This window comes from Camelus ferus, chromosome 35, assembly GCF_009834535.1.
Source record: "Camelus ferus isolate YT-003-E chromosome 35, BCGSAC_Cfer_1.0, whole genome shotgun sequence".
NCBI lineage: Eukaryota > Metazoa > Chordata > Mammalia > Artiodactyla > Camelidae > Camelus > Camelus ferus.
The window spans coordinates 1820377-1836895 of record NC_045730.1 but is presented as its reverse complement, the minus strand read 5'-3'; the positions used below and the strand labels follow the sequence as shown (position 1 = coordinate 1836895).

General features: G+C 52.2%; 1 protein-coding gene and 1 long non-coding RNA gene across 8 annotated transcripts in view; one reads left to right on the top strand and one right to left on the bottom strand.

The window, feature by feature from the left end:
* Window positions 1-19: 19 nt before the first annotated feature.
* Window positions 20-16519, bottom strand: part of LOC116661555 — a 20418-nt gene continuing 3918 nt past the window's right edge. The window contains exons 2-3 of the long non-coding RNA XR_004317458.1: window positions 9393-9399; window positions 20-31 (exon numbers count right to left, since the gene is read on the bottom strand). This is a non-coding gene — a long non-coding RNA (uncharacterized LOC116661555). The remainder of the gene's footprint in view (window positions 32-9392; window positions 9400-16519) is intronic.
* PITRM1 (pitrilysin metallopeptidase 1) overlaps window positions 12245-16519 on the top strand; it is a 21964-nt gene continuing 17689 nt past the window's right edge. For 3 of the 7 annotated variants that reach the window (XR_004317452.1, XR_004317453.1, XM_032473857.1), the window contains exons 1-4: window positions 12245-12418; window positions 14084-14191; window positions 15914-16020; window positions 16268-16419. Coding sequence is in view for 5 of the 7 variants with exons in the window: in XM_032473857.1 (XP_032329748.1) it covers window positions 12278-12418; window positions 14084-14191; window positions 15914-16020; window positions 16268-16419 (508 nt within the window). In the remaining 2 variants the exon portion in view is untranslated. The remainder of the gene's footprint in view (window positions 12419-14083; window positions 14192-15913; window positions 16021-16267; window positions 16420-16519) is intronic. The other 4 variants (XM_032473858.1, XM_032473855.1, XM_032473856.1 and 1 more) reach the window with 3 other exon arrangements.

Genomic DNA, 16519 nt, shown 5'->3' with positions numbered 1-16519 from the left:
GTCTCAGAAGTGTACCTGCACGTGTGCACTTCTCAGAGGTGGGCAGAGCCCTGAGGCTGTCTTTTCCAGGCCCTCCTGTCAACCGTGCTGGAAATCTGACAGCCCGTGCAGCATCCTTCTCCCACCCCGGGGGTTCGATGTCCTTCCTTCTGTTTATATGAACCAGTTATGATGCAAAGTCTCCTGCAGACCTGCGTCCCCCCATTTCCCACCTCTCTCCCCGCTGCCCAGTACCACTGCCCCTGGCATCGGCTCTGACTGGGTGTCGCCAACCATTTCACTCCTGATTTTCATGGCAGAGCGACTCAAATGTGCTTCCCGTGGTCACGGAGGGCTCCGTGTGTTCACAGCCGCGCTCGCCTCCACCGAGTGGGACGAGGAGGTTGTCTGTGGACCCCGCGGTCCTGCCCGGCCGCCCCACCCCTGCTCTGAAGCCAGCCTTTCCTGCAACCCTCGGCCCCAGCAGACGAGACACAGGACCATCTCGTGAACACGATTCCCACAGCAGAACGAGAGCTTCTGGGGAGCACGGCTCCCCTGGAAAGCTGGTGACTCCATCCCAGATGATAGAGTCGCCCGTACACTAGGCTGCGCTTAGATGCCAGAGAACACACAGGAAAGGCAGTGTGTACAAAGAAAATAAAGTTTGAATTGTCTCAATAACCCACGTACGTCCAGCTGACTGGACTTACACCTCCTCAGGTAAGTGTTTGCACCGATGCGCGATGGAGCCCGAGCTCCCAGGCTTGAGCAGTTGTGGGCGAGCGGAGCCAGTTCCCTGGGCGCTGGCAGCATGGCCCTGGGTCCGTGCCCAGCGTGCCCGGCGGCCCACGGAGCACCGCCCATCACGGTGATGGGAGAACCAGCTCGCCCACAGCCGTTCTCTTGGCTTCTCTCCAGGGACCCCTCAGTCCCTGATGAGCCTCGTGGCTCACAGTAACTCACCTCTAAGGAACCCTCAGACAGGGTCACGCCCCTCGAATCGCCACGCTTTTGAGAAGGTCCCAGAGGACGTTCTCAGCCTCCACGTGACCATCTCCTCCGCTGCTCGGGAAGGGCCCGGCCTGAGCCCCACAGAAGTCCCACCAGAGAGGTCCAGGCGTCATGCTGCAGGCACACTGGTCAGCAGCGTCTGCTGGGCCTCTGCTGCCACCCAGTGTCCCTCGGCCACCGCCCTGGGGCGCACGGTTGATGGAGGAGAGGCACCTGGTCCGTGCTGCTGGGCAGGGGCGGGGCCGGGCATCCCCTGGGTGGAGGGGACTCACAAGCCGCTGAGTAGTGCTTCGTCGTGAGCACACTGCATCCTCTTTCTCCATCATCTGCCGACGGACACTTAGGTTGCTTCCGTGTCTTGGCTGTTGTGAACAGTGCTGCTGCTGTGAGCAGTGGGGTGCACGCACCTTGCTGAGTGGGTTTTTGTCTTTTCCGAATGTACGTAGGGCTATTTTCTCATGTTCAGAGTTGTACTGTGAGTCTCTGGATAGAGATATTCTAAGAGACAAACTGATGTTAGCAGTTCTGACAGTGGCGGTGGCAGAAACGGGAGCTGAGCGCGGAGGGTGAGGTCTGACTGTAGAATGAAGCGCTGCCCAGCGTAAACGTGAAGCGCAGGAGAAGGTGGGAGCCTGGGGACCCTAGTGCCACCAGGTCTCTGAGTGCGTGCAGGGAGGGGACCAGACGTAGAGGCAGCAGGTGTGGGGGAGGGGCCAGGCTTAGGCGGTCCCTGCGGGGACTGAGGGGTGGGGGTCCCGTAGGGTGAAGGAGGGAGCCGTGGCTGTTTGGCAGAAGACTTACGGGGCAGGAACCAGGAGCCCAGGCCCTGCTGCAGGCGAGCTCGCCGTAGGGTGTTGATCCACCTGGCAAGTCAGAATGAAGACCTGGGCTGGTACCAAGGGGTCTGAATGCAGAGGGTGGCCTGGGGCGTCACTCAGCTGACAAGGACCAAGGGCTCAGGAGACAAAGACCTGAGGCCCCGAGGAGCGGCGCCCACACGGCAGGACGTGTTTCAGCCTCTGCCCCCACCTCTCGACATCCCCCTCCTCACGCGCAGCCGCCAGGGCGGCGGGGGGGACCCCGGAGCCCTCACCCCCGTGGGGAGAGACGGGCCAGCTCATTCCTGGGATGCGGACAGAGCCACGTCCACGCTCCTAATGAGAAACTGTCGTCCCGCCAGGATGGCGACGGCTCTGTCACCAGGGCTCACCGGGAACCTCAGGCACACGGAGTGAGCGGAGATGGGGCCGGGTCCCCGCAGCCAGGGCGAGCTCAGGTGGGAAGTCAACAGGTGACTTTTGACTTGTTTTCTCCAGGAGTTTGGGCTGCAGTCAAAGAAACTGGCTTAAACCTGTGACAGTAAAAAGGCGAGACTAGAGACCGCGCCTTCGGGGAGGCCCCACGCGGAGCACAGAGCTGCGGCTCCTGAGTCTGCTCTCTGCCCCCGGCGAAGGCTGAAAACCTCCTTCCGTAGGGTCCCCAGAAAAGTCCTAGAAAAGGAGTTTTAATTGACTTTCTTGAGTCTTTCTCCTGTTCCTTACCCAGTTCCTGTAAGCCGGAGGCACAAAGTGCTATGGCTGGCCGGCCTGGAGTGAGGCTGGGGATGGGGTGAGGACGGGATGTGGGGAGGACGAAGATGGGGTGAGGACGGGGATGGGGTTAGGACGGGGATGTTGGGAGGACGAAGATGGGGTAGGACGGGGATGGGGTGAGGACGGGGATGTGCGCCGCGGTCCAGCTCAGGACCGCCGGGCATGTGAGCGGGGAGAGCCCTAGCACCGTGGAAGCAGGACGGCGCACGTGCACCGCGGACGCAGGCCCAGGGCCTCTCCGTCACGAAGCACCGCTCTGAGCATATATTTTTATTGGAAAAGCAACAGTAGTTCCTAGTGGTTCTAAACTCCCGTTGCTTTTCACTTACTTACGGCGACCGTTGCTTTGTGTCACGCTTTTTACAGTGCCAGCCAAGCAGGCTGAAGTGGCTGTAAGTGTCAATAACCATCATGAAAGCAATTTCAGTGAAAATAAATAAACCGTGTAAACGGCTTATTTACGCAAAGGCAGGATCCTTGCCGAGCAAGTGGTGGAAGTTGGGGAAAAGGCGCCATCTGGTGGCTGCGCCCGTTCAGTCTGTCGCTCAAAATCAAATTGAGGGTTTGGAAGAGCAGCCCTTGCGGGGGAAATTACTCTTACAGCGAGAGGAAATCACAGGACTAAAGAGTGGACATTATTTTGCACCTTAAAAAAAGCCAAGACCTAATTGTAAACAATGAGAAAATGTATTGAGAAACTTTTTTTTTTCAGTGCATAGTTTCTATGAAAACTTAAGCCCTACCCTGGTTTGCTCCTGGAAGCTGGTCTCCGCTGTGTAACTGGTGAGTGTCCAGCTCCAACATTCCATTGGTCCCAGTAGGCGGGCTTTTCATCCACATGCTTGGGCCCTCATCACGCCGCCGCTGACTGGGCCGGGACAGCCGACGACGTGGGTGAGTCTTAGAAACGTAGTGTTAGGTGGAAAGGGCAAATTCCCCGGATGGAGCGCACCGCGTCACTCTACAAGGCGAAGGCCAAGAATTTTAGGGTGGCGAGCAGGTGCGAGCCGACACGGGGGCCCTGGGGTCCGTCGTGAGCAGCGCTCGGCTGCTCTGTACCCGGCGGTTCTCCTCGCTTCCTCCTGGCTGAGTCTTCCACTAATTTTCGGTATAATTACCAGGAGAGGGTTCTGCCCACTACCAGCTGCCAATTTACAACATTTGGGTGGAGCCTTTGGCGTGAAATCATATCACAGACCTTAAATATTTCCAAGATAAGAAATCTGTTTTTCATCTATCCAAATTGTGAAGAGACAGCAGATTATAAACTCTCGTGTTCTGTGTATTTTAAAGTGGCATTTCTTTACTAAGCAGTAGGCCCTTTAAGAAATCTGTTTGGAGTAAGTTACGTTCCTAGAATGACGATTATCACTATGAAGCACTAACTGGCAACGTGAGCCTTGAGGCTTTTAAAGCGCCATTTGTCCAGTTCCTACTGTGAAAAAGGCACTGTGGTAAATGCTTTACATTTTCTGTGAAGTGGGTAATATGATCTCTCTATTTTGGGAAGCCGAAACGTAAGGCCTCTGGGCCACGTGTGGAAGGTCACGTAGCTCGTAAGTGGCAGAACAGAGATCTGAATGCAGATATCTCTGACTATGAAACTTTATTCATACAGCAGCTTCCTCTCCGTGTAAAGGGTAGTCCTCAGTAATTCGATGGGGATTCTGTTTTATGATCCAACAGTAGTAGAGTCAGATGAAGAAATCTTACAGGCGTCAAGGCCACGTGCAAGAACTGAGGCACAAAGATGCCTCTCTTCTGTCTGAAAGGAAGCCAGAGAGAGAGGGAGGAAGGAGTGACCTCGTCTGCAGAGCAGAGGGTGTGGGCGTGGGGGATTGCACTACCCAGCTGACGTTCTCAGGGAGCACCCAAAAACAGCCACAACGGAAAACACTCAGCGCTCTCCACGTTTGGGAAATGGCATTGGGAAGGCTGTGGGGCGGGGGGGGGGGGCATGAATGTAAATGGTGCACGGCTGCCTTCAGGGAGCCCCGGGATGAATGCAAGAATGTGGCCCACAGCCCTGCAGGGCAGTGCTCTGAATTGTTCTCAGCTATAAATATCCCCACCAAATAACAGGGGAGGAGTTAACTAGAGACACTGACGTCTTCAGTTAAATCTTTGCCAACTGGATTGGCTGAAAATGCTTTCACATTTTTCTCTTAATTTTTATTTTCTTCCCTGTGAGTTTGAGGGTCCTTCTTTTTTATTCGTCATTTGTAATTTTATTTTTGAAACAACTTTACCAATTTTTCAATTATTCTAGGAGATGTGTAAGAACCATTTGCATACTAAGGCCTTTTCTGTCATGAGAGTTGCTTTTTTTTTTTTTATGGTTTGTTGGTCTTTTGACTTTGTAGTAATACTTCCGTTGCACACTTATTTTAAACTTGTATGCTGACTAACATACCGTTTTCCCTTTATGGACTCTGGGGGTTTATACCACACTTAGAAATAGTCCCTAAATTCCTCAATTATGTTCTACATTTGCTCACTGTTGCGTTTTTTGAGCCCATTTTATATTAAACTCGCTGACCTATCTGGAGTCTCTTGGTGTCAAGAATGGGTCGTTATGGAGCTGACTTACCTCAACCTCATTTCCTGAATAATCATCTTTTCCTCAATGGTGTAAAAGGCTTCCTTTATCGTATATGGAAACTTTATATGTTCTGGGTTGCTGAGAGCAACCTGTCTTTTCCCTCCCCGAGCACTGGCCACCTGTGCTGGTTTTCTGGGGCTGAGGGGGACAAGCGCCACACGGGGGTGTGGACGGCAGACATCCGTTGTCTCCCAGGCGGAGGCTGCAGGCTCAAGGTCAAGGTGTCAGCAGGGCAGGCGTCTCCGGAGGCCTCTCTCCTTGGCCTGTGGGTGGCGTCCTCCCTGTGTCCTCACAGGCCACCCTCTGTGGGTCTGGGTCCTGATCTCCTCTTCTTGGACTAGGGCCCCCGAGCCACATTCGACCTCGGTCACCTCTTTAAAGACTCCATCTCCAATCACAGTTACGTGCTGAGGTCGGGGGGCGGGGGTGGATCAGGGCTTTGACACAGGAATTCAGTGGGGACGCAGTTCCGCCCTAACACCATCTCTAGCCAAAGACCTGGACCCATCTCTAGCCAAAGCACAAACCTGTAAGAAAATGGCCTGTCTGCTTAACCTGTGGTGACGCAGCTCATTGTCCGCTTTCAGAGCACGGCTCTCCCAGCACCCAGCTTCTCTGGAGCCGGGTTGGACCAGACCTCGAGCGTAGGAAGGGGGCTGTGCATCCAGATGCACGGAGTCCGGGGCCCTGCCTCCAGCCTGTCCGTTGGCCCCAGTCTCCACCGCACGCCGCGCACTCGGGGGGCACAGATGTGCAGAAACCCCCCAGGAGCCCTTGCCTCGCTTCTGACGAGCTCCTCTCTGCTCCGCAGGCTGGCTTTGCGCTCTCCTCGCCTTGGACTTGGGTTTCATACGGGAATTTGGTCCTTCCCGACTTTGTAGTGTCAAACTCAGTTCTCCTGGAGACCATTTCATTAGAAATAGGGCCAGTTCCACTCTTCCCACTTTGGGAATATTGCCAGAATTCCCCAAGTTTGGTATCATTGCATACTTGAGAACATCAATTCCCAAATCGATAGTATTGTCAATACTATCGATGCAAAAGTAATTTTAATGACTAACAGGTTGAGAGATGTGTTGAAATTGATCTACTTGAAGATGATGTGGTCTCTGAACTTAAAAAAGGACCGACTGAGAAGTCATGAAAACAGCTTTTCTCCCACTGAGCTTTTTACTGTGTAAAGATGCTACTTCCTCTGGCTTGTTCCCACAAAGAGCCATCTCACTAGCGGGCATTTATTTCACCGCCACAAACAGCGCATGATGACGCCGTGCAAGTGCCGTGTCGCGGGTCTTCCCTGCCGCCCTCTGTCCTCTCCCACGCGCCCATCATTCTTTCTCCTACTGACAGGTGTTCATTACCTGTCAAAGCTCCAAAAAGTGATGTGAGGAAAGTCAATTACAATATCCATTTTTTCCCTATTTCTAGCATCTTAAAATTCCTCCTTACAAATAAGCTAGACTATTGTAGAATGTTTTGTTTTAAAAAAACAATTTGAAATAAACTTCACATTGGTTCCATGAAATAATGACTTTGAACGGTACATAAAAGTCAAGCAAGAAACTTGAAGGGAAAAGTTGGACTTAAAAAAAAAAGAGGGTGAGTGGATAGCAACAGACTGCCTCTTTTTAGGAATCGAAACCTGACAATTTTATTCTAAAAGACCAACAATAATTAATAAGAGTTTAATTTTAACAACTAGGTGTTTTATTTTTAAAGACTCCCCTGGTATTCCATCACACAGGAGGGTGGTCTGTTGTCGCAGTGAGGTGGGTAGCAGACTGGCCCCAAACACGCCTCCCCTGAGCCCTGGAGCCCGCGAGTCTGTTGTCGTTTGTGGCCATGAGGAATTGAGGTTGCAGATGGGATCAAGGTTGCCAATCAGATGACCTTGAAATAAGGAGATGACTCTGGGTGACCTGGGTGGGCCCAGGTAATTACAAGTCTCCAGGCAGGGAGCAGAGCCTCAGACCCAGAGAAGCGGCACCCGGGAAAAGACCGGGACCAGCCGTGGCCGCCTGTGAGGGCGGAGGAAGGGGCCGCGAGCCGGGGAACGTCGGGGTCCTCTAGAAGCTGGAAAAGGCAAGAAAACAGATTCTCCCCCAAGTCTCCAGGGGCAGCACACCCCTGCTGATGCCCGGCTAGACCGAGAGCCTCACCGAAGCCGGGGCCGTGTCTTTCATCTCTGCCTGAAGAGCTAGTTTCTACATTTTTTACCCCAAATTCAGCAGCAGTAAAGCTTACCCTTGGAGCTCAAAAACGTTTATCCAACAAGAGTGATTATGAACTCATTGCGCTCCTGCCTTGGAAACTGGTTACAAAAGAATTATCGAGTGTTACGAGCGTCACAGAGCGACTTGCCACACAAAGCACGTAATCCACGGCCACGGAGCAGATAAGAGGCCGAGCACAAGATGGACTGGAAGGTTCTCTGTCGTAACCAACTGGGGAAACTGTGGTTTAGTTACACAAGACACCAGAGCATTCACGAGAAACAGTAGCTTTTGAGTGCCGTTCAAACATCTGAAACGTGTAAGACGTTTAGAATTTGAGCAGTGGCTATACTTAGAAAAGAAACAGTTGAAGAAAGTAAACACTGTCTTTGGAAGTTTCCAGGTTTTTTTTTTTTTTTTTTTTTTCCCTCTTCACTGTATCATTTCCACCTGGTGGCGAACCTTTTCCCCAGATCCCTGGATACTGTGTTTTCTCTTTCAATAATTTTCCTTACAACACAATCAATAAGTCATTGGCTCTCAGTGTGATTTTAAGAAAATGGGCATTTGCACTTCAAGCATTTTGCTGAGTTTGGAACGTATTTTTGTCTCCCGTTGAAGTGAATTTCAGGCGTCAGTGAATACAGGCTGATTCACTGGGGACAATGTGGGGGCGGTCCTCTCTGTCTCAAGTCCGACTTGAAATTTCACCAGGAGTTAGGGGGCCAATCTCATGACTTACTCTGAGGTCATTTAATCTTGGGGATTTTTCTATTACAGCAAGCAGAAGCAAAATTCAAACCATGTGTATTAAAAGCACAAGTGAGAAAAGTAAACCTTCCAAGCTTTTAGAAGTGCAGTTTCACTATGGCCTTGGGGTAGGTGCAGAGTGGTTAGAAGTAGCAGTTCAGTTTTTCCCATATAAGTTACAAGACGTGTTGAATCTGTTCTCCAGTGACCCACTTCTAGGTGTCTGCTCCTGGCTTCTAGATTCCTTTAGGCTCTGTGCTAATTAATATACACGGGCTTATTGGCTATAACTTCGTAGGCTTTATAAGCGTAAAAGTCCCTAAAAAGACTTTCCTTAACTCCTGCCAAAATCAGTTCCCCACACTGTCCTTCAGGACCATTTGCCTGTTCTTGAATCTCGTCTCCCTCGCCTGAGTTTTAAGATGAGGTGTGTGCCTAACCTGTTGGGATTTTTATCAGACTTGCGCTGCATTTTTGGAGAGAAGTGATAGCCATATCATACTGAGTGCCCGACCTGTGAACAGAGAATGTCCTCATTTAGGTTTTCAAAAAGGTCATACCAGGTTCATAATTAAAATCTCACTTCTGATTCATTCCACTTAAACAGGAGCATGTTTTTCCCACGCACGTGAGAGCTTCAGCATGCATCTGGTGTTTGGTTTTATTCTTTCTAATTGGTGCTAGGTCTATATGAAGATGATGTTCATCACTATTTCTAATTAATTAATTAATTAATCAATCACTAGTCTTAGTATCTGACTTGTATTTAATTATATAAACGAGTTATATTTTGTTTAAGAAAATGCTTCTTGGTAGACTTTTAGGTTGTTCGTTATTTGCTGTAGTCATAACGTGCTGCAGGGAACATCTTTATTTATACATTATTGCCCCCTTGTGAGACTATAGCTATAGGGTAATTTTCATGAAGTGAAATTTCTGGCGAAAAAGTACACTCATTGAAAGTTTGTGTAAATGAGGGGGAGGGTACAGCTCAGTGGTAGAGTGCCTGCTTAGCATGCACAAGGTCCTGGGTTCAATCTCCATTAAAAATAAAAAATTAAATCGAATTACCTCCCCCCCTTAAAAGTTAAAAAGAGATATTCAAAGAAAAAAAAAAGGAATGAAAACATAAAAAATTTAAAAATAAAATAAAATTTGTATAAATGATGCCAAAGTTCTTTCCAAAAGGTAGATACATATATGTGCACGTAGTCCCACATGGAACCTGAAGTGTAGGAACACCCGATCCCTGCCACTTCACAGGCCTCACCAGCCCTGAGCTTCATCAAACCGTTACATCTGATAGATTATATCCCGTTGTTACTTTAACGTACCTTTTATTAACCATTAATCCTGGCCTTTTTTCCATATAGTTACATGTGAATTTGTGAAGTTAAAAAATTATTGTTAAAAGCATTAGCCAAGAGGACTCTCAGCATCTTAAGTTTCCTGAAAACACCCGAAATTAAACTCAGTTCAGGGGACGAGGGGATGGGCATCAAAAGTGGGCATCAGGGAACGTACCTAGAAGCAGAAACGGAGTCAGAGTCTGCCAGCTCAATCTGAACTCCTGAATGGGTCATTTTAAACAGACAGAAAATAAAACAGAAGGCTGAGGTCAGTGGTGTGACCAGCATAACAACAGACCTGAGATGGTAAAACTGTGGAACCTTCGGGTTGGAAGGCAGCTTGGAGAAAATCGGGTCTCTTTTCTCTTTGTGGATGAGCCCATTTCTACAAGCTCAACAGGAAGATGAGATGCTTTACACAGATGTGTCAGTAGAAATGTTCAGTGGCTGCAAACGGGTGACATGGAATAAACATTTATTGAGCAGAAAAAAAAAAAGCCAACAGTGGGCGAAGGCGAGCGCGAGGGCCGCGGTCTGGACTCAGCGTGAGGCCCTTTTCCCCGGCTGCCTGCCACTGGCACAGAGCCTGCTGGCTTTTTGTACCCTCCTTTTGCATCTCCAACAGCGTCACTCACTTGTGTACGATGGATTCAGAAGTGAAGGATTTGCAACAGCATGCATTTTGTCGGTGACATGCAATCCTGGAAAACAGCATATTCAGTTAAACCACTTCATCTTTTTCTTCCGGAGGTAAAAACCCTGACACCTCAATATTAGCTTCCTAGGGCTTTGTGACAAAGGACCACAAACTGGATGGCTGAGCACAACAGAAATTCACGGCCTCGTAGCTCTGGGGGCCAGAAGGGGAGATCCAAGGTGTTGGCGCATTGGTTCCTTCTGAGGCTGTGAGGAGGAATCTGTTCATCCTGCGTCCCCAGCTTCTGGCGTGGCCGGCAATCCCTGGTACCTTGCATTGCAAAAGCATCTCCATGGCTTTGCGTTCGTCTTCACGTGGCCTTCTCCCGTGTGTGTCCGTGTGCCCAGCTAACCCCCTTTACAGGGCACCAGTCACATTGGACTAGAGGCCCATCCTAATGACCTCACTTCAACTTGATCACCTTGGTAAAGATCCTTTACCGAGTGAGGTCACATTCTGAGGTTATGGGGGGTCAAGATGCCAGCATTTCTTTTTGGGGAGACACAGTTCTCCCCACGACACTCCAATATTCACTTGACTGCCTTTCTAAGTCCCGGTCCCAGTCTGCTCTGACAGTGCTCAGTTGCTCATCCTACTAACACGGTGCTTCCTTGTAACACAGGAGGTTTTTGTAACATAGGATACCGCATAGACAATTTGTGATTTTTTTCTACATTGCAATGATCTGCTAATATAAACTGAGATTACATATGCACGTTAATACTATGTTGGTGCTGCTCAAAATAATTATTTATAAATGCTTAGTGTGCGCAGCTCACCCATCAGTGAGGTCTGTCCCGTGGGAACGCACTGCAAAGTGGCCATTACTGGATTTATGTAGCATTTATTCTTCAGAGATCAAAATACTGTAACGTCCCTGTGCCTCAGTTTCCCGCAGAATCACAGCAGGGTTAATAACCCCCAGCCGTCTCCCAAGATCACAGAGATGTTGCGGTGACAGTAATACTTACCCCCCGAAGTGTCACCGGAGGAAAGGAATTTACGCGGAGTGTTTGTGTCCTTAGCTTCTCATCGTTACCCTTGCTTGACCCGGTTCAGCTGGGTCCTCCTCTGAATAGACTCTTCTGCACTGTGGAGAGCTTTCTGAAGACTGGTGGCTTTTCGTGGCAGTATTACCCTGTACGTTGCTCTCAAATGTTCGGATGTCCAGGCGGGTTGCACCTGTCCCCTGAGCCTTGTTTCTTCAGCGCCTGGGTGAAGGGGCCGGGAGATTTGAGTTCCTCTGCATTCTCCGGCCAGAAGTGGGGGATGAGGGAGATGAGAGAAGGGAGGGGGTGAAAGCTCTGAGAAACTGAGGTCAGACTTGGGTCCTTCCTTCTATGTCCCTCCCATACGGTGGCCAGGTGTGTTTCATCCCAGATGCACCTGCCGCCCCCAGCCCCCTGCCGGCCCACCCACTCACGCTCCACCTTCTGGAGCCATTCTCCGAGGTACAGGAAGGGCACGTGTGTAGTCCTCCCAGACACGAAATGCGGGCGGGGAGAGCAGTGGGCCAGCACAGACGTGGGGGTGCGAGAGCTTTCCGGCGATTTGCGGGGGACATTCTGATTGGGACCGCTGTTAAGAGCGTGACGTCGTGGAATCGTGGCCCTGGAAACCAGGTGATGCAGGCCTCGGACCTTGCCCATGAAGCCACACAGCCCGGGGCTAAGGCGCCTGCTAGGGGCTTGAAGCTGGACGTCCTCCTCACTTCACTGCCCGGAACGTGCTGATGGACGCGTGGCCACGCAGAGGTGCAGGCGCACAACCTGCATCCGGGAGACCTACGCCCACCGGTGGTCACAGCACCGAGCAAGTCCCGAGGCTCATTGTAGGTCCGCCCCTCCCCTGCACTGCCCGCCCCCTCACTCTGCTGATCCGCCCCTTATCTTCGCAGGCCCGCCCCTCACCTGCGTGGACCCGCCCCTCCCTGCGCCTGCCTGCCGCTCGGCACTCAGCCCCGCCCCCTTGCACACAGGCCCCGCCCCTCCCTCGGCCCGCGAGTCCCGCCCCGCCGCCGCGGGGACCCGCCCTTTTCCTCGCCAGCCTCTTGGGGTGGGCGTCGCTCTGCACGCTGACCAATGGAGTGGCGGCCGGCGAGCCCGCCCCGCCCCGCGCCGTGCGTCGGCATAAGTGGGGTCGCGGCCGGTGGCGTGCTGGTCACACGCCATGTGGCGCAGCGGCTGGAGGGCGAGCGGCGCGCTGCGGAGACTGGGCGGCCGGTGAGACGCGGGAGGAAGGGGGCCGTGCGAGGGGCGGACGGTGAGGGGAGAGGGAGGGTGGGCGGCGATGGCGCGGGAGGCTTCGCGGTGTCTCTCAGCTTGTTCTGGGGCTCCCGCACCCCCAGACCCCTCGCCTGGGGCTCCTAACCCCGGAGCCCAGTCCCAGCCCGAGCCCCCTTGCAGGGTCTGGATGCGGGGTCCTTTTGGCCCCTCGGGGTGGCAGAGCGGCCCCTCTCCCATGGCCTCCTCCGCTCAGTCCTCCGTGTCCACCCCTCCCAAAGGAAGGGGGTCCTGTCCAGTTACCAGGGTTGGGGTGAAGCCCCCAGAAAAGACTGGGGTAAAGCGGCGAGGACCTGGCCTGACCCGCCTCCCGCGGGCGGCCCTGCGTGCGGGTGGTCGGGGCTTTCCAGGTGAAGACTCGTGGATGTGGGCTTTAACGGGAGCAGTAAGAACAACCCCCAGCTGCGGGTCTCGTTGGCTCGTTAGTCGTGCGCGTTTCCCCGTGGTCGTAGGCACGGAAGTACCGCGCTCACCTGCGCTCCTGATAAAATTGACGCCTCCGGGAATGGAGCTTCCTGTTTAATGACTAGATTTATGGAAAAGGAGTGGTTTAGTTTCAAACTGTGAATGAGTGTCATTCCCCTTGAGTTGGTAAAATACAACATTTTACTTTTTAAAAGAAAGATTACATTGTTTAGTTTTATGCTAATTCATAGAACCCTATTTACTTTGTGGTGGAGTTTACCAGCCCAGGGGAGGAAACACGGGGGTGCCCTTGCGGTGTGTCTGGGTTAAAAGCCTCTATCCCGTCTTTGTACAATTTGCTAAATCAACAAGGGAAAGGTCGGTTGTTTATAGAATATCTCCCCGATCCTGCCTGATACTGAATGAGCCAGTGTTTTCTGTGCATATCTTCTTCAAAATAAACATTTTTGCGGGATATAATGTTAATGTAGAAAATGCCGTAAAGCATATAATGCAATTGAGAGAAAAGTTATTTAAAACTAAGTTGTCACCATTACCCAGTTTAAGATTACCCCTAACTCTCCCTCCCTCTAAAATGGAATCTCTGTTCTGGCTTACAGAAATAATTCCCTTGTTTTTCTTTGTTTTCTTACCATCCACACGTATTCCTGCAACACAGTGTTACTTGGCTGAACAGTTCCTGCTAGAGTAACACTGTGTCTGTCCCCTGTGGGTTTTGTGGTTCAGCATCGTTTGTCCACATCTCCACTCATTCTAGGACTAAGTTTATGCCTGAATAGTGCGTCATTCATCTGTTCTCTGCTGCTGGACATCAGAGCTGGCGGGGTCGGGGCTCTTGGGAGTGGTGTACACATTGTTGTACGTGTTGGGGGGTCAGGAGTGCAGGTCTGAGAGTTTTTAATGCGATTAAGGGTAACTGGTGTCATGGTTGTGTTAGTTATTTACGGACACATACGAAGAAAAGGTTTTCAGCAATTAGTTGATTCAAGGATTTAGTTGAGTTGAGATAAAATTGAAAGAACTTTAATGGAAATTAATTTTCTGGAAGATGGTTGGAAGATGTGAGGTTTAATTTTTCCTTGAATTGTCTTTATCACGTGGCAGTATTTTTCACTATGTTACTGAACTACATTAGCCAGTTTTCCTGCAAATCACCTAACTTTGATTACTTTCCGAAAGTGCAGCAGTGCCAACCTCAGAGCATGGAGGTGGGGGAGCACCACGGCCTGTGAGAGGGCCCTGCGGTTCCAGGTCGGAGAAAAGATCCAGGGGTTCACGGTCGGCCAGGTACGCCCAGGTGTGCCCTCCCCCTGGGGGGGTCTCCTCCTGGTCCCCAGACCCTGGCCAGTCTGTCTCACGGCGGGTGCTCAGAAGCAGAGGAGTTTGCAAATGAAAGGATTTCCTGACTCTTAAGGGAGTACAGATCCCTAACCCCTTTCCCGACCCCTGGACCCTGACATCTTTTCAGATCTTGGAAAGTAAATCAAACACATTTTTGTTTCTGCATCAGACACGACTGTTCACACTAAGTGATAATTCAGACTGAATGCCCCACACCTGTTCAGGTCACGTTTTACCAGCAGCCAAGTTTGCGCCAAACTTAGGCAAAAACTTTCTGCATTTGAGCCATTGGGTTTCAGAATTATAGAGGAGAGACTGTGGGCCAGTAGTTATGTAAGTTTATGTTAAAATGGATTTCACTTGATTCTTGTTTTGTTGTGATTAAACTTTCACGTTGTTTTCCTTTAATGCAATAATTGAAAACTACGTTTATCACATAGTTGGTTGTTGTGCTCGCACTGTGCTTCACACTCTAACAGGTACGCAGACGAGCAGCTCCCTGTCCAAGGGGACACGTGTGTGGCTGTGGCGCAGGAGCAGGAGGGACAGTGTGATGAAGGGCAGAGCACGAGGAAGATGGAGGAGAGGGTGGGGAGGGGCCTGGACAGTCTGTCTCCAGGCAGCGTGGGCCTGGCAGTGCAGGGCAGCGCTGGTATTCAAGGCAGGCCCAGGACCTGTGAGTCCCTTACAGGGGTTCGTGATCTGGGGGCTCTGATCCTTTATAAGAAACAATTACCAGGAAAGCTTTTACGAGGCGGATGGGTGTTCACCTCATAGAGCACAGGGGTTAACTCTGAGGTCTGAACAACTTCAGAGCCATCAGTTACTTGAGCATCAGGAGGCCACTGAAACCCGTTTTTGTGGCAGGGCCCTCAGAGCAGGCTCAGGACACCCGAGTTCTGTCTCTGCCTTGCCAGTAAGCGGCGTCAGCAAGGACGGGTCACTTGCACAGCTGTGTGGTTGTCATGGTAATGCAGGGCTGTGGCTGAAGGAGAGGGACCTGGCGGAGGTGCTTCAGTACCAAGGGCAGTGGGAGTTCCGTGAGGAGCGCTCATGGAAACACACAGACACGCACACGCACAGCCTCCCCCAGCGGGCGAGGACGTGTTTGCGTTTGCGCAGAGTGGTTTGCGCCCCGCTGGACCCTCCCTCTAGGAACAGGTAACTGGCGTTAGCCCAGCTCACCACCAGGAGCTGAGACTAGAGGAAGCAGAATTTAGCGTCAGGTGCATCCTTCAGCCGCCCAGACTCAGGTCTATCCCAGCGTTTACCTCCCGGCGGGGCCATTCTGAGGGTCCCGGAGAGGAGGAGACATTCTGGGCTGGAGTGTGTTCTCCTTGGGGCAGCCTGGGAGACAGAAGGGGTCTGAGTCCAGGCTTTGGTCTGGGCAGACTGCCTCATTGCCTGAGGCTTAGAATTTCATCTGTGAGTGGGGTGGGAAGGCCTTCCTCCCGGGGTTACCTGCGGCGTGTTTCGGAAGTGCCCAGCAAACAGCGAGCATGTGGGAGGGAAAGGCGTGTGTTGTCATTAGCCTGGGTCCACGAGGCTCGGGTCAGGACAAGGGGCTCCTGCTGTGCCCACCGGGCCAGGCCCTGCAGTGTGCTCGGCGTGGAGCCCTGACGCCTCTCCAGTTGAGTTCCACTCTTCTTGTTTTCCTTGTTGGTTCAGGTCACGTCTGTACCCGAGCTGTGCCTGACTGCCGTGAAGCTCAGCCATGACGGCACAGGAGCACGGTACTTGCACCTGGCCAGGGAGGACAGGAACAACTTGTTCAGGTGTGTGGTGTGCCCTCCGGCCCCCTTCTGAGAGCTCTGCTTCGAGCATCTCCCGCACCTACGCTAGTTTAAGATACCAGTCCTGACAGCATCCAGGAAGCGCGAGGGCAGGGTGGAGGAGTTCACACCCTCGGCTCCCTGCAGGCCCGGGGCTGCGTGTGCAGTCCTGAGAGGCGGGGAGGCTGCCGTGGCCTGTGTCCCAATGGTCCGAGTGACCGCGTGCCCGGGCTCTGTCGGTCCTCCACAGCGTGCAGTTCCGCACCACCCCACTGGACAGCAGCGGCGTGCCCCACGTCCTGGAGCACACGGTCCTGTGCGGCTCGCGGAAGTACCCCTGCAGGGACCCTTTCTTCAAGATGCTGAACAGGTCGCTGTCCACGTTCATGAACGCCTTCACGGGTGAGACGCCGGCCCGGCCCGGCCCAGAGCCGCCTTCCCTCTGCCGTGGGGCCCAGGGCACACCGTTTTCTGTCGGGCTGGGGACGTTGGAAGTGTCATC